The sequence below is a fragment of the Amia ocellicauda genome, chromosome 8 (genome assembly GCF_036373705.1).
Source record: "Amia ocellicauda isolate fAmiCal2 chromosome 8, fAmiCal2.hap1, whole genome shotgun sequence".
Classification (NCBI taxonomy): domain Eukaryota; kingdom Metazoa; phylum Chordata; class Actinopteri; order Amiiformes; family Amiidae; genus Amia; species Amia ocellicauda.
This window is the reverse complement of record NC_089857.1, coordinates 27,760,126-27,786,263: the sequence shown is the minus strand read 5'-3', so window position 1 is coordinate 27,786,263 and position 26,138 is coordinate 27,760,126. Positions and strand designations below refer to the sequence as shown.

Sequence of the window (26,138 nt, the reverse complement as noted above, 5' to 3'; positions counted from 1 at the left end):
AGAAAGTAGTATTATTGCTGTACAACTGGTTTAATATAGATTAATTCTTATGGAATGTATGGACTACTAAAATTGTAATTCATTAATTTGATGTGATCTCTGTATGGATGTAATAATTATATTATTGCCTTTGTGCATACTACATTACTTCATAAATATTAGTCTTTCTCAAATCTACCGTTCTTTTAAAGTCAACGGAGATTAAGTAATACATCTGATCTTTTATATCAAAGCTAGTTTATTTTGTCATGTTTAACCTGTCAAATTCCATCTGCAGCAGCTAAGTAGTATAACTGAACTGAAGTAACTAAATAAACCATTCATGGTTGTAACTGATTGGACTCAAAAGTAACAGTGGATTTCACTGCACAGTTGTTGTTTATTTCTTTTTTCCAGGCTGCAGCATTGTTCAACAAATCCCAGAAATATATATTTGATAAATGTGTAGTTTCATGAACAATATGTTTTAAACATCCAGTTTCAAACACTACTGGTTGTAATTATAGCAACACAGGGCTATGTTTTAAGTACATAAACATTACGTAAGCAAGTTATTCTATTTTTGCAGGTAATGTCTATTTCTGCTGGGAAAAGCAAAAACACTTCATGAAGATCAACTTCAATTTACCAAAACATTCTCTAAATCAGTTAGTTCTAAATCAATTAAGTTATTGAATCAATTTTTAGCAGATGCTTGCATTTTAGGTCAGTGCTGGAAATTATACATTTATCTGTGACTCACAGGAACCTTGAGAAACTTGAACTGTCTGAAGTGCCCTGATAATATGGGATCAAATAGTAAGCAATGCCAATGGATGTCCAGGAGAGTGGTACCTGGGGTGTCTGGCGGAGGCACCGGTGGGAGGATAGGCGTTTTCCCTTTGCTAATCATGCAGATCCAGTCTTGAACAGCATCGCAGTTCAAGTCATTCCACCAGGAGGAGCCACTTACTGAGCTCACCATCTCCACACAGTTTTCCCGTCCCTGGTGATTGTTGGGTTCTCCATGACCCCAGTTGGTGTAGCCCAATGGAGAACCATCAACCCACTGGTAGCCTGAAAAACATAGAGAATTCTTACCTTGTTGAAAAGCCAGTAAAATAGCTATACAAGGCCCTTTTAAAAAATATATTGTAACATGTATTTGTTCTAATAATGAGGTAGAAATACATTTTTTTTTTTAATTTTAACAGCCTTACACTAACTTACACTCACATTGGTACAGTTTGTATTAAGCAACTTTTAGCCTAACTTTACTTGATCCTTGATTTGCACTGTGCTGCAGGTCTCCAGCTTGTGTCTCAGCTCTCTTTCCCTGCATTGCTACCCATGAAACTTAACACTGACTCTGTGAAACTCTGAGGGGTCATACCTCCCACTACTCCACTGCTCTGGAGCCCAATCCACTTGGTCTTTCCTTTGGCATGTGTGGCCAAGTACTGCTCTACTTCTGCGCTGTGGATGCTGGCAAGCTCTGCCCCGCGCATCAAGCAGTCTTCCCGGGCAGTCTGCCAGCTCTTCTTCTTGGACTGGTCCACAATGAATAACTGAAGGAGAAAAATAATATCATCATGAGTAACATTTTTTTCTAAGATTCAGACTGTTCAGCTGGAGTTACAGGATTAAACTGAGTACGGGTGGAAATAGTAATACTGTGGTATAAAAGGTTCTGGAACCATCTTCTGCTAATGTAATTAACTTGGTTGTATTAGTGTCTGAGCAAAACATGTAGAGTAAAACATGTAAAGAATGGTTTGTTGGCCCAGATAGCTAATGGTTAGTACTGGTTAGGGTTTAATAATTAGCATTGTGGGAATCAAATGTAAAGAACACTGCACTACAGGAACAAGTCTTATGCATACACATATTGCATTACAATTTGGAATAAAATGGAGAAAAGGTGGGTCCTACAGTGTCCCATTGTCTTCCTGCTGCACTCACTCTGTAACAGTCCCTGAAGTGACGCATGGAGATCCAGTCTTTGTCACAGCCCTCAGCGGGAGTCAAGGTGGGGACCGGAGTTGGGGGCGAGATGCCATCTCTTGCTCCCTCACAAATGAAAGGGAAGGACTCCTGGCAGTTCTTGTCATCCCAGAAGCCCCCTGTCGGGCCTGATGTCATGGACACACAGGTGCCATCTCCACTATCTACAAAGTGTACAGTGTAACAAAGTGTCAGAGTGAAGTACTCTCCCTTTCTCTGCCCTCATAAACAGAAGCACATTGAAAGGCCTGAGCTAGATGGGGGTTTCCCTTTATTCTAATGAATGTGGTTTACCTGGTTGCTCTCTGTCCCAGTGAGTGAAAGTCACTGCAGCCCCGCTATCCCAAATATAATCCACACCTCCTGCAGTGTTCCCTCTTGCTCTTAGACCAATCCACCAGAACCCAGAATAGCCAGCAAGTTTGACGGTCAAGTGAGATTGCTCATAGCTAGACAATTTTATGTGAGAGAAGTAACAAACAGTGAACAAGTAACCATAGTTGTCAATAGGATGGCAAAACGAATATCCACACCAAGAGGTACAATTTCCTAGAATGTATGAAAAGGTCATTAATGACAGGGAGCCATTGGTACAATCTTGACAGGTTGGCAGAAATTATGGACAGGGTTACGGAAACCTGCTAATACTCACCAACCAATTTAGCACTTGACAATAAGCTAGCCATCCTTCCAGATTTCATTCAGGAAATATGTAGTTACAGGGCATTGACACAGCAGAAGATGCATATAGTGAGGGAAAAAAGTATTTGATCCCCTATCAATCAGCAAGATTTATGGCTCCCGGGTGTCTTTTATACAGGTAACGAGCTGAGATTAGGAGCACTCTCTTAAAGGGAGTGTTCCTAATCTCAGCTCGTTACCTGTATAAAAGACACCCGTCCACAGAAGCAATCAATCAATCAGATTCCAAACTCTCCACCATGGCCAAGACCAAAGAGCTGTCCAAGGATGTCAGGGACAAGATTGTAGACCTACACAAGGCTGGAATGGGCTACAAGACCATCGCCAAGCAGCTTGGTGAGAAGGTGACAACAGTTGGTGCGATTATTCGCAAATTGAAGAAACACAAAATAACTGTCAGTCTCCCTCGGTCTGGGGCTCCATGCAAGATCTCACCTCGTGGAGTTTCAAGGATCATGAGAATGATGAGGAATCAGCCCAGAACTACATGGGAGGATCCTGTTAATGATCTCAAGGCAGCTGGGACCATAGTCACCAAGAAAACAATTGGTAACACACTACGCCGTGAAGGACTGAAATCCTGCAGCGCCCGCAAGGTCCCCCTTATTTCACTTATTAACATGCAAATCAATTTATAACTTTTTTGAAATGCGTTTTTCTGGATTTTTTTGTTGTTATTCTGTCTCTCACTGTTAAAATACACCTACCATTAAAATTATAGACTGATCATTTCTTTGTCAGTTGGAAAATGTACAAAATCAGCAGGGGATCAAATACTTTTTTCTCTCACTGTAGGTTTAAGGTCTACTTGCCACCGTGAAAATAAAACCTCAATATAAAATCTCTCAAGACACTTCTAGGAACGTACAAAACAAATGACTATAAATACCACTTTGGCTTTTATTGAGAATTGTGGCAATGAAGAGAGTGGCTTAATTATTAATTGAAAATATGTTTTCTATTGAATTTTCTATGGGTTGACTCATCAGCTCCACAGCACTTACATGTCCAGAATGTGGAGAAGATTGCTGTTTTTCTCCCTGCAGAAGTCTTTGGCATCTGACCATGTCCTTTGATTCTCTTCAAGCCAGTAACAGGAGTAACCATAGGCATCCCATCCCTGCAGAAAGCAATGACATAGCAAAGAACCCTTATTACTCTCATTCTGAAGGGTAGTGTTTCTGATGCATTCATCACAATTCTATTGACCATTGGTAAATATTCTCAGCCTTTGATCTATTGAATCTGATGCTTTCTTGTAGCTTTACAAAATAACTTTGGTTGAGTGTTGCAGGTTTATTTGTGCTAAATAACCTTACCTCTGGGCACCCATAGACAGTTGGAGGAATGGATGGAGCTGGGTAATGGTCTTTCGCTTTCTTGCAAATGTAGGTATTTAGTTCGGTACAAGACACATCATTCCACCTGCCATTCTAAAAGAAACACAATTTGACACTTGAAATAGCCACGCACATAAACACACTTGTTTGCACTCAGATACACATAGGGTACACCTGACAGTTGATTGCTCAAAACACAGAACTGCATTTGCCACCCCTAATGTATAGAGATATATGCATGTCTTCTTGAAATTATATCTGGACCTGAATATAAAACAAATTATATATTGTATAGAGGCAAGGGACTGGTACATACCTGGTAGAGCATCTCTACGCAGTCTTCCCTGAACCCATCGTGGTTATTGGGCTCTCCGGCAGCCCAGTAGGTGAATGTGACTGGGTGATCATCAGACCAGGTGAAGTAGTTGTGTATGTGCAAATCATTAAAGCCAATCCACACATCACTGGTGGCTAAAAAACAAATGAATGAGAATTCTTCTGATCATCCAATGAATTGCACTTTCTTAATATTCCCAACAAGCCTGTTATAGTGCCATACAGTTCATTTGAGATTACTAAACTGACATGTTTACTGTCAGCCCAGACCAAACCCAAATGTATAGGCTTGGCAGGAGGCTTGGGAGATCTTCTGCATTAACTAATTAATGTTATTTAGGCAGTGGAGACCAACTGTTTATTAATTAAATGACTGGCCAGGATTTCTGGTTGTAGTCATCTTCATTCACACACGTTTTTAAATTAGAAACTGTGCTTATTGACCTTCAAAGACACAATTCCAGTAGAGAGCAAGGCTTGTTCTGGAAAGCCACAGTCCTGCACTTGTTGTAGGCCTCTTTACAAACTCACGAACCTGGAAACAACTTTACTGATTCAATTTAGCAAATAAGTGTTTCGATTAAGTATTTGAGAGATGAAGTAGAATGATAACCAGAAGAAGCCGAGGACCAGGAACCTCTACACTGTTGTTTGCATTTAACAAAACTGGTTTAACAGTGAAACTGATCTTCCTGGACTCACGTTTCACACCGGCTATTCAAAAGCTTTTAATCAATCCGTCTTACCCAAGTACAGGTAGCTCTCCAACCAGCTCTGCTCTGTCTGCGATATAATTGACACTAATTCCGCTTTCATGCTTCTGCACTCTTGCCGGGCAGCATGCCAGGTCAGTTTATTACTGAATGGCTTGTAGCAGAAATCACCAAATTCAAACCAGTCTGGTCCTGCACACCTCATCTCTGAAAGGGAACAGAGTCAGTTGGCAATGGAAAGCACCAGCAATTGTACAGAACTATGGAACAATGATCCAGCATATGTTCACTCACTTTATGATTGCACATATAATGTCTAAAGCCTTTTATCACTGTGTAAATCTATCTTCTTGTATAAAGACATATAACAAGATTACATTCACTAATATTTAACTCCACTGTATATATTTTAATATATACTTATATATTTTAAATTATTAAAATATATTTTATTTACTATTCTTATGAACATATGCCTGAATATTATAATGTGCTGTTTTTTCACACCATTTCAAGTCTGTTTTTTAATTGGATGAGATCTTTATGTCATATCATACCTCCATCAGCAAATCTGTACGAATATGAAAAACTGCCAGTATACCTGTGGATTTAGATGATAAGATCAGTGTTGGGTGTGCATTATAAAATGCTTTATTGGTAAATAGAAAAATAATTATAACTTAGATCTTGATCAATTAGTGTGTAGAAATACTTCTGAATGGAGTAGCTACTTAGTGTCATCTAGTGGTTAAGGAGAGAATTGCACATTCTGCCCAGATCAATATACTGCATCTCATACATTTTTATGAATGTATAATGAGTCAAATTATGTAAAATGATTTACATTACATCACATTACATCAATCTAAATGTTCACCCTATCTAGTGTGTTTCAGAGGTTTCTTCATTGCTAGTGAACCTAATATTGAGTCAATGTATAGAAGTATTTTGGGGACAACGTAGTCACCTACACCCCAACCCACTGCACTCTTATAATTGAAATACAGTTCTGGAATAAATTAAGAGACCACTGCAATTTTTTTCTTAAATCAGCATCTCTACATGTGTGGCAGCCATTCCATTCCATTCATATTTTTATTTGGAATTTGGGAGAAATGTTGTCAGTAGTTTATAGAATAAAACAAAAATGTTAATTTTACCCAAACATACCTATAAATAGTAAAACCAGAGAAGTGATAATTTTGCAGTGGTCTCTTAATTTTTTCCAGAGCTATATATTGTTGTTTTGCATTCATTCAGCCTTTCATAATGTTCAGCTGCAGTGTGGCTGTAGCAGTGCATGGGTGCGGTGGGACGTCCCAGGTGAAATGTCATGGGTGTGGGTGACTCGTACGGTTTGGAAGTGATTCCATTCCGGGTGGATCCTCCGTATTGGCTGAGTCCCGCCTCTTTGAGCATTGTGCACTCTCCCCCGTTCTCATTGAGGATCACTCCTGCATGCACAGCAGCTGCACAGATATTGGAGTCCTGAAAACACACCCCCAGGAGGTTAGCATGCAGCCTCTTGTGCTGCAGCCCATAACCCCCATCCTACAAGCTCAGGTCAACCACTCACATATAGTTATGGTCAAACCTTTATACTGGTAAAGGCACTCTAGCGTCAATGACACAAAGGTCAGATGTTATTAATAATCTGATGAGGTGAATCTTTATCAATAATTTTTAATACGTCACAGCAGGAGAAAAATAATGAAGCTGAAAATATGTATTGCATATGATAGATATGCGATTATAGATATTAGCAAGATACAATACTAGACAGATAGACAGATGGATAGATGGAGTGTACAAATTATTTATATCAGTATTCTGAAAAATATATTTTCAATATATAATTGTGTTCTTTTTATATTAGGAAGTATTGTTTTATATACTGTATTGCTTACTTACGCCTCGATACACAGTGGAACCAAATACATTATATGGCTCTGAAGCACATCCGGCAGGACAGTGTACCCTTAAATACACACACACACACACACACACACACACACACATCTTTATTAAAGAAATGTTTGGAAGATTATAAAAATTACAGGAAGTACAGGAATTTGTTATAGAAAATACAGCCACTACAACAAATGTATTCAAGGATTACAATCATATATATGATCAAACAGCAAGGATAAAGGTTAACAGAAATTAAAATGTTTTATGTGTATTATCTAGTCCAAGGAGGGGAGGGAATGTTCCTCTGATACATTCAAAGAACAAGATGTTGGCATTGAATATTTACTCACAGTTTTCTGTCAGTGGTGAAACTAAATGCAGGGATTGAGCCACAGGAAACAGTAACTGTGGACAGAGAAATATGAAATATTTTAGGGCAATGATGTCAGCCCTAGGTTCACTCTCTCCTGGCAAGAACACCTCCAGTGTTAACCAGCCGCTGCATAGGCTAAGAAACTATGAGGAATCACTACAGTGGAGTACTATGTTATATAAAGCAGGAGAGGGACCAGGACAAAGAAATATAGCTATTAACTAAGTTTACTTAAAGACACTTAGTTATATTGACAATCAGAAACACACCTATGTGCTCTATTGGTGAACAGCAACACATACGCAGGTCATAAAAAGTATTTGTGTGTCAAACATTATGCACAGTGAATGCTGACCTGAGCCTGCCATTTGGTGTCATTGTTGTTTCAGAAATTGTGTGGCCTATTGTAATATTGGTTTTCTTGGTATTTGTGGTAGGTAAAGCTGTTTGAACTTACAGTTAGGTTTACAACCCAATATTTCCATTCGAAGCCCAATCGCTCCATGGAAGGATGTAGGTAGGATTCGGATGTACTGAACAGAGAGAGGGGTCCCAAACAACTGTGTGTCCTTTGAATTTCTGTCTGAAGCGCCCAGTAATTCCTGAATACGCCCCCACAAAGCAAGAACACCTGGATTAGACTAATCTGTATGTGAACAGTCTCTGAATGTGTTCATCATTTAACACAGAGGGTCATTGGAATTACCTTGCCATCAGCTACATAGTCCTGCCAAGTGGCACCATCCACGCTGCTCTGCACTTTGAACAATTCGACCCAATGATCTGCGCCTGGGCATCCCTGAATTATAACACCAGTCACCTTCTTAATCTCACCCAGATTTACCTGGATCCATGAATTGGCTGTAATGGAACAACAATGTTCAGAAAATCCCTTATCCCCTAACATGAAGCCCTATAGACGATAGTAGCTATAGATAACACAACCACTGCAAAACCTCAAACGAGTTGATAAGAAAATATAGTTCCTTCAAAGAAAATCATTTTCAACTTATAAGTTAATTTTGCTTTCCATTAAGTTTTAATACACGATATCTTTCAAAAACACATTTGCCCGGCTTTTTGTTTGTTTGTTTGTTTGTTTCTTGCCAAATCAGGCCTATATGATGAATTCATTTTCAAACCGATTTTTGTGACATGTTGGAACGGTAGGCATGCATCCGTCACAGCTGCAGACTTCACAGTCAACAGCCAACAATCTTATCAACATTTTCAAACAAACACAATAATCAGCTGAATTTCCCCCACAGTATAATGGATACACAATTAAATTAATAATCAATTAAAAGTCATATAGAGAATATAAAATAAAATGATATAATGTGACATTCCCTTTTCTGAGGTGTTAGTTTTTGAATATAATACACAGATTAAAAGCTTTATTGGATGTAAAATTAAACAAAATAAAGCTGGAAAGGTGAACGTTTTGTTGTCAGTCTGATACTGACAGAGATGGGAGGTGAGAGATATAGCTTACTGGAACTGGAAGGCATCCAGCAAGTGTTTCCATCCAGTCGGGCTTTCTCTGGGCCTTGGCCACTGGAAGAAGAGGATGCTGAAAGCTGGGCATTGGTTATGTTTCCATCTTCCATCCCCAGTCCTCTCACACACACTTATTAAAAAAAAATGGGACCACAGTTTAAAAACAAACCATTGATGACCACTGATAACAAGTTTGTAATTTACATTTCGTGGGTAGGTCAAAGTGTTGTTTTGGTCTTGCCATCAGTGTTCCTGTATTTGCATTCACTCACCATTATGCTCACAGGAGTACACCACCTCCATGTATTTGGAGACTAATGGGCAGGGGTCATTTTCAACATAGGCATACAAATTGCAGAAAATTCGATTGTCACATCGGTTTCGAACCATCTGTAAAATGCCATCCACCGTGCAGGTTTCTGGAAGAAAGCCATTGTGGGTCTTAACAGAGCGACACACACTATTCAAAGTGCATTCATAATCATGTTTTCCCAAATTTATTTCAATTTACCTTACAATACAATACAATACTACTTTATTGTCCAAACAATGTGACAATGTGCATTTGGCCTCACTTGATTATAACACAACAACATACAGTCAGTAAATAGTCAATAAGTACAGTCAATAAATACATTATACATAAAATACATTCTAAAATAAAAATTGAGTTCAATGTCTTTTTATTTGTTCTTGTCATTGCCTGTATTGTTTTCCCAGGACTTGTCTCAGTGAGTGGAGACCAGGCATAATAATAGATCACATGAGGCCATTCTTTCCTGTTCCATACCTGATGTTCCTGACCCTAAAGGACAAATGTCAGCATTCTTCCTTCCAAACATGGCAGCCTGGATGTTGATCACACTATTGTGAGGACATGTGATTGCAGCATTGCCACCCTCACAAATGTAGGCCTTGGTGAACCCTGTGAAAGAGATCATTCACTCTGTGGCAGCAAATACACTAAATAGTGCAATTCCTATGTACACACACAGCCATAGACCATTTAGGTCTTGGAGTACCAATGCATAATTAGGTTATTACATTTATTGTCATCCATTTCTGTGGAGGGACTTAAAGGTTCTTGGCTGTACAGTTTTGTCAAATTCATTTAATTGCAACAATTGTAAAGACATAAATCTTCCCCTTAACAGAGCCACAGAATAAAATTTGAAATTTAAAAGATGATTCCCCACCATATCAATCTGAAGACAGATGAGTTTCATAAAAGCAATACTATACAGTACCTTCGTGGGGATGTTCCTCGGGAGGCACATTTCCTGTAGAATACATCAAAAATACAAAAGAAAGAAGCATCACGTTACAATTACAAATTACAATTACAAAGTGTTTGTAAATGAAACCCTATAAAACCTGACTTCTTCTGTAGGTCCGTTTCAGCAGACACAATCCTTAATACTGCTAGTAAGCCCCTTGGTCAATTTGCTTAATTTGGCCCTATATTTATCCTACAGTGTAAGATCCTTCTATCCTCTCAAGTTGACTATCAGTATTCCTATAGTCCTTTCCTGTTCCTTTGGTTTCAATTGTGGCATTCTGTACCCTAGTGAATAAACCAATAATGGGTTCTCATTTGGCAGCCTTGGTACTGTCCGGCACAGGCAAAACACGAGCAGGTGCTTCTGTCATGATCTGAACACGCAAATGATGCCACAGTCTGCCAGCGTGTCAATGGAACAGGACTCAATGCATCCTTGCCTGGCTTTGTGATATGGTCAGCACATGACACAGTTCCTGGTCACAGTATTGGAAAACAAGTATACATAATGATAAAAGCGTTACCCCGCCGCTTGCAAATGTAGCCTCGCAGGAACTGGCAGTTATCATCATTCCAATAGCCATCATTGATACGCATGGTGAGGCAGTCCTCACCATAGTAATCATCTGGATTGCCTAAGGAAAGAAAGTAAGAAAGATATATATATATATATATATATATATATATATATATATATAGGAGATGTTGGTTTGGGTACCGTTAACATTAATCAAATGCGGACAATCTAACTAAATTGCTGTTTTAAACCCGGGTCTCTGAGAAGCTGAATAAAGACCATTTTGAAACAGGACTTTATTTTAAACTGGCAAAGTGACACTCCTTTACATAAAATGCTAAGACACACTGAACTGAATAACACTGTGACTCTTCACTCCATTGGTACAGTATCGATCTCACAACTCGAGTTCTGAATGGGCCACCTGGTGTCCAATAAAACAGATGCAATTTGGCTGTGCTGTTCCAAGTGTTCAGATAGGCCGCTTCACTCTTACCTGCATGCCAGTTAATAAAACGGAAGGGGGATCCATCGGTCCATTCCCAGCCTGCCTCCACAACTGAATCATGACCCCCCATCCACAGGGCAACCCCAGTTGGAATCGACGCAACCTGGCCTGTAGACCAAAACTTATTAGAAAACTATAGTTTAAAACTCTTTATGGTGTCCAGTAAGAGTCCCGACACACTTCCACTACACACTTACTCTTATTGCTGCTTCAAGGTGGCAGTCCTTCTAAAATATGCATTATTCCACTATCTAGAGCCAGCTGGCATGCATTTTATCTTCATACACATTTTGTTGTATCTGTCGGAATCTCATGGTATATCACAATTTAAACATCAAATTATTTTACATCTAATTTGGGGGATATTTAGTATTTTATGTACTCAAGGCTTTTGAATAGTATTTGCCATTGACTGCCATCCTTTGAATGTGACTCTGTCATGAACTGTTGTATTGATACCTTTGATTTTCAGACAATGTACCCAGTGGTACCCTTCAATGTCCATTTCAAAATATGTTGAATGTTATTTTGATTGCTTGCTTATTCCAGTGTATATACTGTAACAATAGAATTAGAAGAGTTTGTTGAAAGAATTATAACAAACAGGTGAAAATATGAGCTTTAAATCTCAGTGTAAAGAATACCACAAAACACTAGTGTGTATTCTCTTGCAGTAATAATTATATGCTAGATATTTAATCTTTTGATACTAGAATTTTTTATTCTTGTACTGTTCGCAGAGTTCATGCTCAGACCACTGCAAATGGCACCAGGCCTCTTCTAAACTGCATCAGGCTACTCATGTTTTGCTGAGATGTTTGCAAAAGCCATCAAAAGGCAGATCAATACCTTGGATAAAGATCTGCTGGATAGGCTCTGTGATGCTCAGCAGGTCTGTGCCCTGGTTCAGGCAGTCTCTACGTGCATCAGCCCATGTCTTGAAGGAGAGGAACTGGAACAAGTAGCAGAAGTCATTGGTGGGATCTGACACCCAGGATCCACACTTCTCAGTCCATCCTGAGTGAAAAGAGAGATAATATTTATGATTAATGTTAAGGCATTTAGCACATGACTTAATTCAAGGTCACATACATTTAATTTCCTACGTATACACAACAATACAAGGATACCATCACCACTGTAGAAATTCATCCGTTACAATGAATATCATAAAAGAATAAGGGAAGACCAAGCATCAGTCTGCATGCGTAATCAAAACAGAGCTGCCGTAAGGAGGTGCCAAAAGATGGTTCAGACACAGACAGTTTCTAATATAGTATGAAAAGCCACCTTAAGAATGTGGATGATGAAATCCCATTCATTCAGTGCTGTACAATTAATTAGTAGTTGGATAAATACCTGGACCATCCGTAGGAGGGGTAGGGTCTGGTCCTTTCCCTTTCCCTAAATTAACACAAAAAGACAAAGATATTTAATGGCACTGTCGCCATTAAAGGGGCCACCCCTAGATAAAAACAGTGATGCACGCTCTTGGGAAAGATTTTCACTTGCACCTGCAAAAACTATAAATGGTATGCATTTTTCTTTTTTTCTTTTTTTACATTTTAAAATCTACTGCCATTAACAGAGTATCCACATTCTCTCTCTCTCTCTCTCTCTCTCTCTCTCTCTCTCTCTCTCTCTCTCTCTCTCTCAAATATTCCATCACTCATACTACCTTAAACAATAAACACAAACTAAGTTGTAGACATCCTACACTCCCCTACAAAATACAGTACTCACCTGAATTATTTTCTCAGCATGCATGTATACAGTATGTATTATGTAATGAAAGATGTTGCTGGCCACATATTGTCACAGATAGTAAGGTAGTTTATTGTTATCAAGGACAGAACTCAAATACAAAGCTGACCTTTCTTGCATATAAAAGAAAGGCTGGTATCACAGGTCTGGTCATTTATCATTCCAGAATAATACTGTTCCGGGCCAAGCAGCTGCACACAGTCCTCATTGTCTTGCCAGTCATCTGGTTGGTTGGGCTCCCAAGGAGTAAACTCCTAAGGAAGGAAGCAAAGCCACAATATTTTACCTCCAATAAATCAAAGGGTCTGGACTCACAAGAGAGTACTCAAGAGAGTGCATCCTTCACCTACAAAAATATACAATTTCCCTTTTCATAGTTTATACAAAAAACGTACATAAGTGTAAATATCAACTGATGCAACCTGCAATTACTGTAATCATGTAATTAGACCAATTAACACCTTAGGAGCCCAGTGTGATGTCACATACAGAGTAAATGGGAAATATGAAAGGATCAGAATGTATGTATATTTAGTAATACATTATTTTAATGTAGACCATGCCTGAAGTATGATATATACCAATTCACATATAGTTTCATTACACCATCCCCCTACTACACCAGCTACATTAGCCATGCTCGCTCATGGTCCTGGGGAGCTGCAGTTGTCCTGTTTTCATTCCATCCAAGATCAAAATATCTTAATTAAACCAAATAATCAATCTAAATTAACATTTGTTTCCAGGTCTAGAGAATCGTAGGTTAAATATTGCCTGGTGCTCTCCACAACTGGAAATGAGTTTCTCTAGTCTATAGAGGAATTAAATGCACTCTATTAATTTAGAGAAAGAAATATAATAGGACCGTGAATATTATCAAATGGAGTCTTGTAAGTTAATTCACAAATGGTCTGCACAAAAGGCGTGAGTGTAAGCAGAGAGGTGGTTTACCGTGCTTGTGCCATCAGACCACTTAAATTCACCCTCTTTTTCTTTGTCGTTCAGGCCTACCCACGAGGAGCTGGGCATGTGAGCTGGAAAAACACAAGGCCGCAGAACACCTGTGCTTAATAAATGTACATTAACTGGTGGCTTTTAATTTGCAGCAAATTTTGGGAAAACTTAAGTTTTACTAAACTGTATTATTTCAGGAATGAAAAAAATCACAATCATACAAAAATAATCTACAAAATCATATCAACCAGCATCTGTTTTACTTATTTCAGAGACACAAATGATACATAGTTGTAGTTAAAAGTATTCATACCCCTCATTGGAAATACGGTCACTCATTTAAATTAATCAAACGTTCTTCATTAATCTAACCTTAATATTTATTTTATAGTTAACATCAATACATTTATTTATTTCCTCTAATACAAGAAAAAGAAAAATGAAAATAAGAAGAAAAGTGTATCTTTAAATATCATACTCACCAACCAAGAAGCTCAGTGTTTCTGGATTATGGAAGCTGGCTAGGTCCCCTTGATCATGTCGACAACGCTGTCGAGCATTGTCCCATGTTTCCATAAAATCATTTTCAAAGCGATAACAGTCCTCACCGTACAGAATATAGCCGGCATCACAGAATGAACCTAATCCAGAAGCACATTCAAAAAGTTGAATTTGATTTATTACTAATTTATATAGTTTTTAAAAAGCAAAGAAGCAACAACAGATGTATACTCATTAATTAATACTAAACAGAGCAGTTACTTTAGAAAACATTATATTAGTCCACTGGAGACCTTCCTACCTGGGGGAGGAGGTGGTTTAGTGTTCTGGCCACCCGCCATTTTACAGACATATCCCTGCTTTCTGTAGCAGTTTGCGGTTTCCCACTTTCCATCAATATTTCCTGTGTTGGAGAAAGGGTTAAATAAGAATCACAGGGGGAAATGTGCTTTAATCAGAAGCAGTGATTGTGTTATTCTTGAAAACAAATTAGTATTTTCCCATTTATTTAGTATAATTTATTTATAACATTTCTGAAGCCAGTTCACATTATGCAGTCCTACACTCTTGCATAAAGGAGGGCCAGCAAACTCAGACAGGAAGATATTTTGTGTTCTCACAAAAGCGTGGTTCAATGGGAGTCAGGTAAAAATGGTTAATGGGAATCTGGAAAAAGGTAGCAGTCAATCCTTGTGGTTTGATTAGAATGCCTAATGCATTTTAGGTATTCCAAATTGATGTTGTGTTCAATAAATGGAAGAGGTAGATTCTACCTTAAATTAAGAGTTTATTTTAAACTAGAGATAGGCCTCTGTAACCTATAATTTAGCAGTACAGCTAATTATAAAAAGTAGGTCTTTCCTGTGCAATATGCCCTACAATCAGGACTGTGAAAGGTCAATAAACTATTTGAACTAGTACCATTCCTGACAGCAGAAAAAAACACTTCTTGTTTAGACCTGACCTTTGCCTTTTCAGAGCAGTCAGCAAAGGAGGAAGATATACTGGAGTCTTGACTTTGGTAAGTGAAATAAACACCCACAGAAACACTTATATACATTTCTGTTATTCCAAGTAACATACCAGTGTAAATCTGTCCACAGTCCCACATCTTTGCAACATTGTGTGGATGAGAAACAGCCCAGTTCTTGTAGGTGATCTCCTCACGGTCCACCCATCGGAAACTGCCATCCAAGTCCTTATCTAACGTCCAGAAAGAAACCAAAATAATGTTAGTTTAGATAGTAAAGCAGTGTACCATTACAGCACTATATGCAATTCATGTTTTTAAGCATGTCTTTTACTAAACATAGGCTTCATTTTTAAAAATGCTTAATCTTAAAAGAGACATACCTGATAACCCTATCCAGATGTCAGGCACATCAACTTGGAGCAGGTCTGGCAGAAAACCATTGATATAGAACTGTTCCTGTTCACTGTCAGAAAAAATTGTCATAAATCAAATGAGGACTCACTTACAAAAAAACAAATGTTAATGTTACATCTTTTGGTAGCTAAAGAAAATACCAACAAGTTTTTTCTTTTCTTTTGCATTACAGTTTTAAAGACAGAACAAGTAAATGAAAGCACTTTTATGTAGAGAAAGGATTGGTGGGACGTGATTTACTTTGTTGCATTTTATAATGAATATTATGAAGCACCTCATCAATTTTTTATGGGCCATCGTACTAGTGTTCCTTGATCATAGCTAAGTATTACATTACCTTCTTCCAAATCACACGTGCATTTTTACAATAACTTTTTATGATATGTGGAATCTATATGATGGGCAGTAAGTACAACATTGATTTGTATGTATTAACTTGTTAACGTAAAAAATGTTCTGTAATCTATCATCAAATTAGGAATGATATACAGTGGTGAAACATTATCTATCCTTGTCTTTGAATATGGTACCAATGGGAAAAGGGGATAATAGAGGATTTCAACACCTGAGCATTTCACAAGCAACACAGTGTATTTTATTGGCTCAAGTAGGTAAGCAACTTTATGACATAGTAAAATCTAGGAGGCCATATAACTCAACAATACCAGTCAATGTTTTCCATTAACTTTTTTTTTTAATGGATGATTATCTGCCTACTTTGTAAACTCTGAGAGTTCTATGTATTACAGGAGTTTTGTTTACCTTTTGATTGTTAGCAAGTTAGCTCCAAGACCTGAACATTTTGTTTGTGCTTCAAACCAAGTGGTCAGAAGATTAGGATTACTAACAAACCAGTAACAGCTACCATGGAAACTATTCCATCCAGGTGGGCAAATGGCTATAGGACAAAAAACAAAAACAAAACATAAATCAGTAGTTTACATTAAATATATTATAACAATTCACAAATGACTGGAGTCTCTGATTACTTCATTATTTCATGGTGTAGCTCTGATACATGAACAGCCATTCAATCCTTTAAGAAAGTTTGTAATTGCTTTATATCTAATTATCAGTCATTTGTTTAGGTAGGCTTGTGGAAATGCCTGACACTAAGAACTTTCAATTAATTGCATAACCACTTGATTTTATTAAGTTGAGGTTTGACATTTAAATACCTGTGCACCCTATGCATAACCAAATGCATTTGGTTGTTTGGTGTTACTAATTGCCACACCAATTATCTGTCGCTATATATATATATATATATATATATATTACGTGTTTTTTGTAGACACCCTCCTATTGTTCTTTCGTGTCAGTGAACAAGTATGACATATATGCAAAAGTTCAGTAAAGATCTGTATTGTCATGTGCAGTCATGTGTTGTGGCTTACTGTTAATTGTTCTTTTGCACATGTATGGTCTCTCATAGCGGCACAGATGGGCTCTCCATTTTCCATACTCCTCTCCGGTGTCTTTAATGAGTGCAGTGCAGATTCCTGTCTCCTTATGGCTGTTAGAAAATAGATTGTGATTTTCACTTGACACAACAGAAAGGCTACTGTGAAGATACTCTGAATTTCCAATAAATAAAGTGCTTATATGTATATATAATTTAAAAAAATCACTATTTCCATATATTTACCTTAAATCTGGCTGTGCAGATCCCCAGTTGGTATACTGTTCATTTGATTCATCAGACCAGCTGAACTTCTCATTGTTGGTCAGCACTTCGCAGGATATTGATGTGCAGTGCTGGTACACAAAATATTATGTTTGTTTTACCGGAACATTGTAAAGACATTTGAAAAAGCAACCCTCTGATCTTGACTGACCTACCTGTACTGTGTCTTTCCTATAAAACTTTTACTGTATAATCAGTCAGTCAGTATAATGCGAATAAAGTATGATTCTGCTTGTATTTCTTTCAAATTTGACATTAACAGAAAGACAGAAAGACTGTTCACATTTTGCAAGGAAGAGCTAAAAACCTAAAGCATAATAAATGCTATGGATATAAGATTTTGAAAAGACATGCATCCCATGAAATGGATGGAGATGTGTGTATTTATTTATTTATTTATTTATTTATCACAGGCTAATATAAACTAAAGAAAATGAACAATTTTTTTTTATTTTCTTGTTCACTTTCTAAAGGCAAAATGGAAAAAGTCTTCATAGGAATTAGCAAAATTCCTGTTAAGGAGGTGATGCAATAGCATTAAAAAGCCTAGCATGAAAACATCTACAATGGCTTTAGAATAAGTATTCTCTGCGTCTGTGGATTTCTACATCTACTGCCGAGGATTGTATCAATGAAATCATTACCAGGGTTGAGAAGCCTATCCAGAGATCAAAGTGGGAAGAATCCAGGCGGCTGGTGACGTAATGCTCTTCTGCATCTGACAGGATGGACACCAAATCCCCCCCTTCCCTCACACAGTCTGCCCTCGCAGCAGCCCAGGATTTCCAGGTGTCAGAATTCAGCTTGTAGCAGCTGGAGCTGTAATTCCACCACCCGTTAGCCGTGTCACATATAGGAGGCGGGTTTGCTGAAAAGAGGCACAACATGAATGGTACAGATTAGTTGAAGTCACAGTCAGTATACTGTACTTAGGCAAATAAGGCACTCCCATTACCAATTATTTAAAATGAGTCCAAATATCACTTAAGGAATACTTTAGATTAGGGTACACAAATTTCACTTTACAACTCTTACTAAGCACAATATATGTATTCAAAGAGTGCAACTGACTTGATATTAACTGGCTTCTGCTCTTGAGAGTGAACAAGCTCCATTGTTCTCATATATTACTCCCTTATTATTATCTCATAGTTACAATAGTCATACATTTTAAAGGTGCCATTTGTGACCCTTGAACTGAAGTGTTATCTGCTGTTTTTCTTACAAAAGTAAAAAATACATTTCGAGATGGCTGACTTGACGTTGCAAATACTGACTGAAACAATAACGCTGTGGCATGTAGGCCTATTGACCTGTAGTGTCTCTGAGCACATTCCTCTGTCATCATCCTCCAACATCATCCAAATGTCCAGATGAGTGCCCTTAAAGAGTCTACATCTCTGTGGATTTTAAAGCACACTAATTCAGGACATGAAACCAACAAATTAAAACCCTATAAGGATGAGAACCCATGGCTTCAATATAAGTGCCTTTTATGTATAAAAGAACAACATCCTAGCTCTGCCTCTCTACATGGGAAAGCAGTGTATAGTAGTGCTTAGGGCTCTGGGCATATAACAGGAAGATTGGGGAACTAAATCTGTAGTGGGGACCTTACTGCGGGACCTTTGAAGCATGTACTTTACCCAGATCTCTGCAGTAAACCTCTAAGTGTAGTGGCAGGTACCCATGCTTTGAATAAAAGCATCAGGCAAAAAAATCACTAACTAACTTGTGCAGGAAGTTAGTAGAGGCTATTGAACGTACGGTTCAGTCTTCTGCAGATGTAGCGTCGCTGGACTGCACAGTTCTCATCATTCCACCTGCCATAATCACTGGCCACTATGTTGACACAATCCTCATTGTCTTGCCAATTGTCCGGCTGCCCTTCTCGCCAATTCCTGTAGGAAAATAAATAAATACATATATATTATTTTAATTGTTTTGGTTGTCAGGATATTTGTATTGTTTCTTTAATTCTTTTCTTCTTTCCTTCAAGGTTATTGTACATAACCATGAGATATTTCATAAACATATGATAAACATATGTCCTAGTACATGTGAGCTAAAATAAATACAAGACACATTCGAGTTCCCTCCCCAATGTGTGCAGAGTTGCAACATCTAGCTTTCATGAAAATCCAGGGGACAGTAGCATTCATAAACTAAATTGTATAGGTCACCCAATATATTTTTTTCCAAAAGAAGCAGAACAGATACAGAATATATGTAACCTAATTAAAAGTACAGGTTGATTGGAAACCTAGAGAATTGAATTTGAATCTGAAATGGAGCTGTCTGAACTTGGATCAGAAGGATCAGAGAAGATATTTCACCACTTACGCCAGATAGGGATAATATATGTCACCATCCGACCACTCCCACACTCCTTCTCTGGCAATGTCATTCAAACCAATCCAAAACATGTCCTGCGTGCCAATCTGAGTGCGAATCCATGACTGCAAAGGAATGCCGGAACAGAAGAGAAGGGCTAATCCACAAATCTACATCTATCAGTTGAGACCATCAAAACTGATCAAGGATCATCTGAAGAACAGTTCTTGAATTATGTTATGAGTAACAAATTCTGCTGAATCATGAAGAACAAGTTCATATTATTTAAAAAAAAAAAAACTGGATTTATATTGAGCATTGTTCAACAGTGAATAGTTTTTCTTGACTGTTTCAGAGATGTCCATTTCAGGTCTTTGAATAATTATTAATCAATGAATTAATTAAGATCATACCATTTGATTACTAATTTATTCACAGGGATCTACATTTTTAACCTAAAATATATATTTCCACTGTACCACCATGGCAGTTTACATCTGCCCTACATGCAATGCAAATCTTTATATTATGACATTCTTTGTTTGATCAAAGATTTACTTGATATTTGAAAGAATTAAATTTTTGTGTTGCTTTCAAAGCCCAGGTGCAGAGAATTTAGTAAAATAATAATAATAATAACCAGGCTTCCACTCACTCTTTCATGTATGTCTTTGATGGTCATTAAAAATCCCCCTTTTTCCTCACAGTCTGCTTTCGCATCTATCCATGGCTTACTGACACTGGAGATATGATAGCATTTATTATCAAATGGTCTCCATCCTTCTTCACAGTTGCTCATTGCTAAAAACAAAACCACAAAATTGTGTTGTCAAAGTTGTAGTGTGTAATGCATTCTTCGATACAGCAGTTTTTGGTTAAGTTTTTGTTTTTCTAAGATGCTGTGTGATTGTACTTTTGAACCTAAAACTAAGAGTGAGAGATACCATGGGATCACCACAAGTGCAATCATTATCAGTAAAGGAAGTAGGTACATGGGTGGTAATGGGAAGTAATGTCTTTTCCAGAGTCTCTTCGGTAATGGTTGATTAGATATTGACATGAACTTAAATCCTTTAATGTGAAAATAAAAGTCCACAGATGAGCAATTAATTGATCACTGAGAAGAAAAGCAATAGATTTTATAGAGGCATTCAACTGACAAAAAAAATGAATTTCCTCCTAAAAGGACTGTCCCAATTCAAAAGCCCATAACTCTGTAAATACTTGAACACATGCATATGGATTTTATCATTGTAATGGAAATCGCTTGAATTTTCTTCAAATATTGCAGTACCACAGAACACATAACACAAGATAATTTTAAAAAGTATTTTTTTTCTGCATGTTGTTTCAATATGCAAAGTGAGGCAAAGGCAGATGTTGAAGGGGGACGGGGAACGGGGGACACATTCAGACGCTCACAGGTCCCTCACAGCTCACAGATCCCTCAAATCCAAATATGCAAATAGCCTTGTTTTGTTCAGAACACCCTACCAATTAAGCAAGTATATAATATTGTATATTCTATCAAACACAGAGAAGTTCAGATCTGATTATATAAAATTGTTCTGTATTAGTACACTGTACAGAGAGTGTTTACTTCCTGACGTTTTGAGCTATGGCTCAAAAACACAGGCGTGTAAATGTTATACGTGGATGGCCTCATTTTGATCGGGGGGTGATGGGGGTATGTTTATGTGGTCGGAGTTGTATATCTCATATCAGACAATGCATGACACTGTTAGAAAACTGGGAGTCTCAGCTTCCATGGGGTACCAAACACTCAGCAAACAACACAATGATGAAGAGTACACTTGATATTAAACAGAAATACATGTTTTGGGCACCAAATGCTTCAGAGGTTTAGCATCTAGAATGTAATCATTACAACATATTTGATTGATGCATATTTTCCTTTCCTTAAATGGTCGACTCTGAACTCCAATACTAACATCTTATAGCAAAGGTCGATTTGTCTCCCCCTCCCTGTCACTGTGGCATGTGACTGCTTTATAACACTTTGTTACAGGACATAACATAACTCTTCTTCACCCATTTCCAAAAACTAAAGAAATTTGGTATTTCTGTATTTCCAGCTTGTGTGTACCTCACAATTTGGTTCTCATTCTTGACTTGCAAGCATGAACAACAAAATAATGGAAGAACAGAACATGTTAAATCAAATACATAGGGAACTGATTCATCTAGTTTAGACTTTAAATGAAAGACTTCTACTATGATGTCTGTACTGCTTCTGGAAACTTGTTGTTGGAATTACTGAAAGCTATACATGATCAATTGAACTATGAATGCCAACAGAAAGTGGTTTCTTACAGTATTGCCATTGCAACATAGGATATGATCTACTATTAATTCAACACATATTGTATAATAATTGTAATATGTCATAAAATGTTATGGTGAATAAATATTGTGAAATAACACAATATTATCTCCCCATAAAACACATTTTATTTCTCTCTGTCAGTTGTGACTAAGAGAAAGGCAACATATACTTAACATATCAGAGAGCCAACCCCTTTAGTGCCAACATAACTGATTATGGAGTATTTTATAATGCCATCAAAAGGTTGGACTGTCTTTTCAGTCTCATCATATTGAGTCTCTGACCATCAAAAATCCACTGTAAGAACATTGAAAAAAATAAAATAATAATAATGATGATGATGGTGGTGAATAGTTCCACTCCAGTCTTAAATGAGCACAAAAATTCAGATGATTAAGTCTTCCTTCAAGGAATAAACAAATTCCTTGTAGTAACCTGGAAAAAATGTCTAACACAGCTAATCATAATTTCCTAATTTATGTATGTAAAGTGAAATAAATCAATGAGGAGCAGACCATTGAAGAGATTTTTAGCAAGATTAAATGTACTATATTTCTATTTTAATTTTAACATATTTATAAAACCAACAGCTCATGTAACTGGTTCCATCAACATTTAACCCCGTTACAAAAAACATAGGGCAACAGACAGCAAATAGGAATTTACTGGCAAATTTACCTGCATACTTCAAACGTTTCAAATAAAATTGTATATTAAAGGATAGGCCTGGATTAAAAAAATGTAAATAACACAAATTGCATGTGGAGAGGGGAAAAAATAATATATATTAGTGTAAAATGTCACAAGCTCATTCTCTGAATCTTAAGAATTGAGGTAGCAAAACAACTTAAAAACAAAGAAATGTTACCTTCTAAACCTGTTTTTTCATTTGAGGAAATATACACAAGTGTCAATGTGCATGCTATACATACATTTCCATCACTTGATAACAACGGCTATCTGAATCAACCAAAGGCTACTACAAAAGTTTCACAGTTGACACATAAAAAATACATTTGATTAATTTTGCAAAAACCCTTTTTTTTGACACTTTTTGTTATTTTGTATTCAATTTATGTTAATAGTATCACAACATAACATAAATTGTTTGCAGTTAACTCTATAAGTCGATGAATCAAGACTGAATAAACTGAGAAAAGTGAAGCTGCTTCACTTTTGTTGCAATGATGCATTTTGAAGGTGCGAATATAATAGTGATATCCTGGACAGCTTTTTGTGGACCTTTGTGGGAATTAGAAGGAGCGTTTTGGGATACTGTTTAAAATAATAATAATTTAGACTTACCACTGTTGAATAAAGCACAGAAAATGAAAAGCAGGAGCATTAGTTTCTGCATTTTTGTTTTGCCAGTGAGTTTTTAGATGTCCCACATACAGCTGTGCACATCCCCTGTTGCTGTAGTTACTGGAATCCCCTGTTTGTGGTGCTCTGGTCCAACCAGCCGCCACTCAGTAGATCTCTGCGCTGCTCTAGATGAGTCGTCTTCTTTTCTTCAACAAGTCCAAAAGTCCAGTGACTGAGGGTTGTAAAATTACACCTCCAGCAAAAAAATGCATGAAGATCTGAACAAAGTACATTGATTGTCTACATCTTAACTGTGAAATGCAACAATGAAGGGACAGTCAAAGAAACATACAATTTATTATTAATTTACATTAATAATTGGAAAATACTAAAAAACATTAATTTTAACACTCAATAATGAGCAATGCATACATGTTATACTGTAAACCTTTATTCTTTATTTTTGTTGTGTGGGGTAATTAAGCAACAACACAATAATAGGAATGGTGTAATGCTTGATTTAAACATTAACATCTTTGCATTTAAAAGCAATGTGTCAACCTAACCATCCATCAAGGAGAGAGTAAGGACTGTATTACCAGACTATACCAAAACAGCATTAAAATTTAAATGAAGACTGAAATGCCCCACACTGGATGTAACAATTTCAATAGTCCACCATTGAACTGAAGAAAGGTAAAATATGTTAGCACTAGTACACATTAGTACTGTCTCCTCAATTAAGTTACTCAATTTATATTTGGCTTTCTTGGTTCAGTTGCAAATGTTTCACTGACTGTGATTGGGTTATTTTTTGTAGTATCAGGGCTGCTTTAATTAACTTCACAGAGAATATGAAAAATATAAAATCTGCAATTTCATTTCAGTTTTCTAAATGTGTGCTGGAATGAGAGTTGGTAGATACCATCATTAAGCATTAAGCATTAAGCATTAAGCTCAATAGGCTCATTCATAGAAAGCATAATAAAATATATTTTATTGACTAAGCACAGTTTTTCACATTTCCTTGCAGATGTATCACCAAGAAAGAATACAACCTATGATGCCGTACAACAACTCAATAGAACTCACTGTGTACATCAGTGTTGTTGGTGTTTGGTGTGAAGACACTGCAAAATGTGCAAGTGGTCTTGTATCACTAATTGGGAAACACAATGTAATGTAGTACAGTAAGCATCCATCCATTACTTCTAACATGTAAAAAGAAAAAGAAAAAAACAAGGAAAGACCTTGTGCATGAAATGTTACAAAGTACCTACAGTGACATTTACTAATATTTAGCCAGAGCGACAACAAGGGAGGGAAAAAAAAATGTCACATTTACCTTGAAGTGGCACTGTAACCTCACAAAGTCCAAAAGGTGTCACTATATTTTGTTTATCACTGCACATATTTTGAGACTGTAAATGTTATACAACAAATACCCAATCTTCTACTGTTACTTTTTAACTTATTTCAATGTTTATGGTTTTAAGCCATGTTACAAAACAATAAAAAAATTATCATGAAAAAACACATTTTTATCCCAGACCACCTGAAATGCAAAGCTTTAATGAGTCCTGCTGAAACATGGCAACTTAATGTCTGTAGGCTACAGTCTCTTCCCAAAAGTGAATATTGTTCACAGTCTAATTCCAGCCACTCGGAAAACCTGCAGATCACAGTAGACCACTGTTTCTCAAGCAGACTGTCAAGTGGAGAATGGTATTGAGCCACACATTCACATGAGAATAAATAAGCAAACAAACAAACGGGCAGGTTAGGAGAAACCATATTACAATGTCACTGGCATATTCTGTAACCCAAGGACTATTTATTTGCTATACTGGTCTAAAATTACAGGAAATAAGTGATAAATTCCTAATAGAAAGTGAAGGTGGTTGACTTTCCTACCACTTCCCCTTCTCAATTAGCTCTTTCATCCATTACACATTTTTGTGGGAGGGACCAGTCAACATTCATTTTTAACAGTGAAGTTAGTGTGTACATCATCTTTTGCAGAGCAATATGGTTACCTTATATTTGAAAGAGATCACTCTTTCAGGGCAAGGTAACCAGACATCACCCCATAAATGAAAAACATTGAATTGTAAGGTTTGCATATATTTATATATATATTAGGAATTGTATCTGCATCAAATCCTCTGATTGATGGAACAGCTGGAGTATACACTTTGTAGGCATGAAGTACAGAAAATAGCTTTGACAACGTGCATATGAAGGATGCTGCATCTCATCCCTCTTGAAGCAGTAAGGAAGTTGTAGCAGGGAGTCAAGCTCAGCACTTTGCAAAAACCTACCTAAATACTTTAAAAAAAACCAGCATAAACCAACAATACCTTCTGATGCCTTACATGTTTTATCCTATCACAGTTATTGGAAAGAACAGATTACCCAATCAAAAACAATGTACTTGCGATAGTTGGCGAGATGTAGAAGACAAATAAGGCTTCATAAAAGGAGATAAATGGAAGGTAGTGTATAAAATGCAATTTGAGGGCAGTTTTGTCCTTTGAAGACAGCCCCCAGAGATTTGGGTGCACTGCTAGTTATTAGTCCTGGCTGCATCAAATCCTACAACTGGTGCTATAGCCAAGCTTTGGGCAATCTGGGTTTTGCAGTTCCAAAAATAAAGAACAGATGCTTTGACAGGAAGAATGAGAGAAAAGCAAGGAC

General features: G+C 37.1%; 1 protein-coding gene across 1 annotated transcript in view; it reads right to left on the bottom strand.

The window, feature by feature from the left end:
- The window catches only part of LOC136754778 (uncharacterized), a 34,348-nt gene extending 10,721 nt beyond the window's left edge, over window positions 1-23,627 (bottom strand). Inside the window, exons 1-36 of the mRNA XM_066710898.1 lie at window positions 23,442-23,627; window positions 20,445-20,590; window positions 19,799-19,914; window positions 19,223-19,356; window positions 18,100-18,323; window positions 17,417-17,526; window positions 17,166-17,284; window positions 16,531-16,666; window positions 15,735-15,817; window positions 15,465-15,584; window positions 14,683-14,784; window positions 14,363-14,521; window positions 13,878-13,960; window positions 13,036-13,180; window positions 12,522-12,566; window positions 12,012-12,179; window positions 11,151-11,270; window positions 10,662-10,772; window positions 10,106-10,138; window positions 9,649-9,783; window positions 9,131-9,277; window positions 8,854-8,988; window positions 8,065-8,219; window positions 7,816-7,960; window positions 7,336-7,390; window positions 6,986-7,052; window positions 6,429-6,562; window positions 5,632-5,675; window positions 5,108-5,281; window positions 4,342-4,496; window positions 4,005-4,118; window positions 3,690-3,805; window positions 2,278-2,432; window positions 1,942-2,147; window positions 1,373-1,547; window positions 835-1,056 (exon numbers count right to left, since the gene is read on the bottom strand). Coding sequence (XP_066566995.1) covers window positions 835-1,056; window positions 1,373-1,547; window positions 1,942-2,147; window positions 2,278-2,432; window positions 3,690-3,805; window positions 4,005-4,118; window positions 4,342-4,496; window positions 5,108-5,281; window positions 5,632-5,675; window positions 6,429-6,562; window positions 6,986-7,052; window positions 7,336-7,390; window positions 7,816-7,960; window positions 8,065-8,219; window positions 8,854-8,988; window positions 9,131-9,277; window positions 9,649-9,783; window positions 10,106-10,138; window positions 10,662-10,772; window positions 11,151-11,270; window positions 12,012-12,179; window positions 12,522-12,566; window positions 13,036-13,180; window positions 13,878-13,960; window positions 14,363-14,521; window positions 14,683-14,784; window positions 15,465-15,584; window positions 15,735-15,817; window positions 16,531-16,666; window positions 17,166-17,284; window positions 17,417-17,526; window positions 18,100-18,323; window positions 19,223-19,356; window positions 19,799-19,914; window positions 20,445-20,590; window positions 23,442-23,493 — 4,540 coding nt within the window. The 5' untranslated portion in view covers window positions 23,494-23,627. The remainder of the gene's footprint in view (window positions 1-834; window positions 1,057-1,372; window positions 1,548-1,941; window positions 2,148-2,277; window positions 2,433-3,689; window positions 3,806-4,004; window positions 4,119-4,341; window positions 4,497-5,107; window positions 5,282-5,631; window positions 5,676-6,428; window positions 6,563-6,985; window positions 7,053-7,335; window positions 7,391-7,815; window positions 7,961-8,064; window positions 8,220-8,853; window positions 8,989-9,130; window positions 9,278-9,648; window positions 9,784-10,105; window positions 10,139-10,661; window positions 10,773-11,150; window positions 11,271-12,011; window positions 12,180-12,521; window positions 12,567-13,035; window positions 13,181-13,877; window positions 13,961-14,362; window positions 14,522-14,682; window positions 14,785-15,464; window positions 15,585-15,734; window positions 15,818-16,530; window positions 16,667-17,165; window positions 17,285-17,416; window positions 17,527-18,099; window positions 18,324-19,222; window positions 19,357-19,798; window positions 19,915-20,444; window positions 20,591-23,441) is intronic.
- Window positions 23,628-26,138: the final 2,511 nt, after the last annotated feature.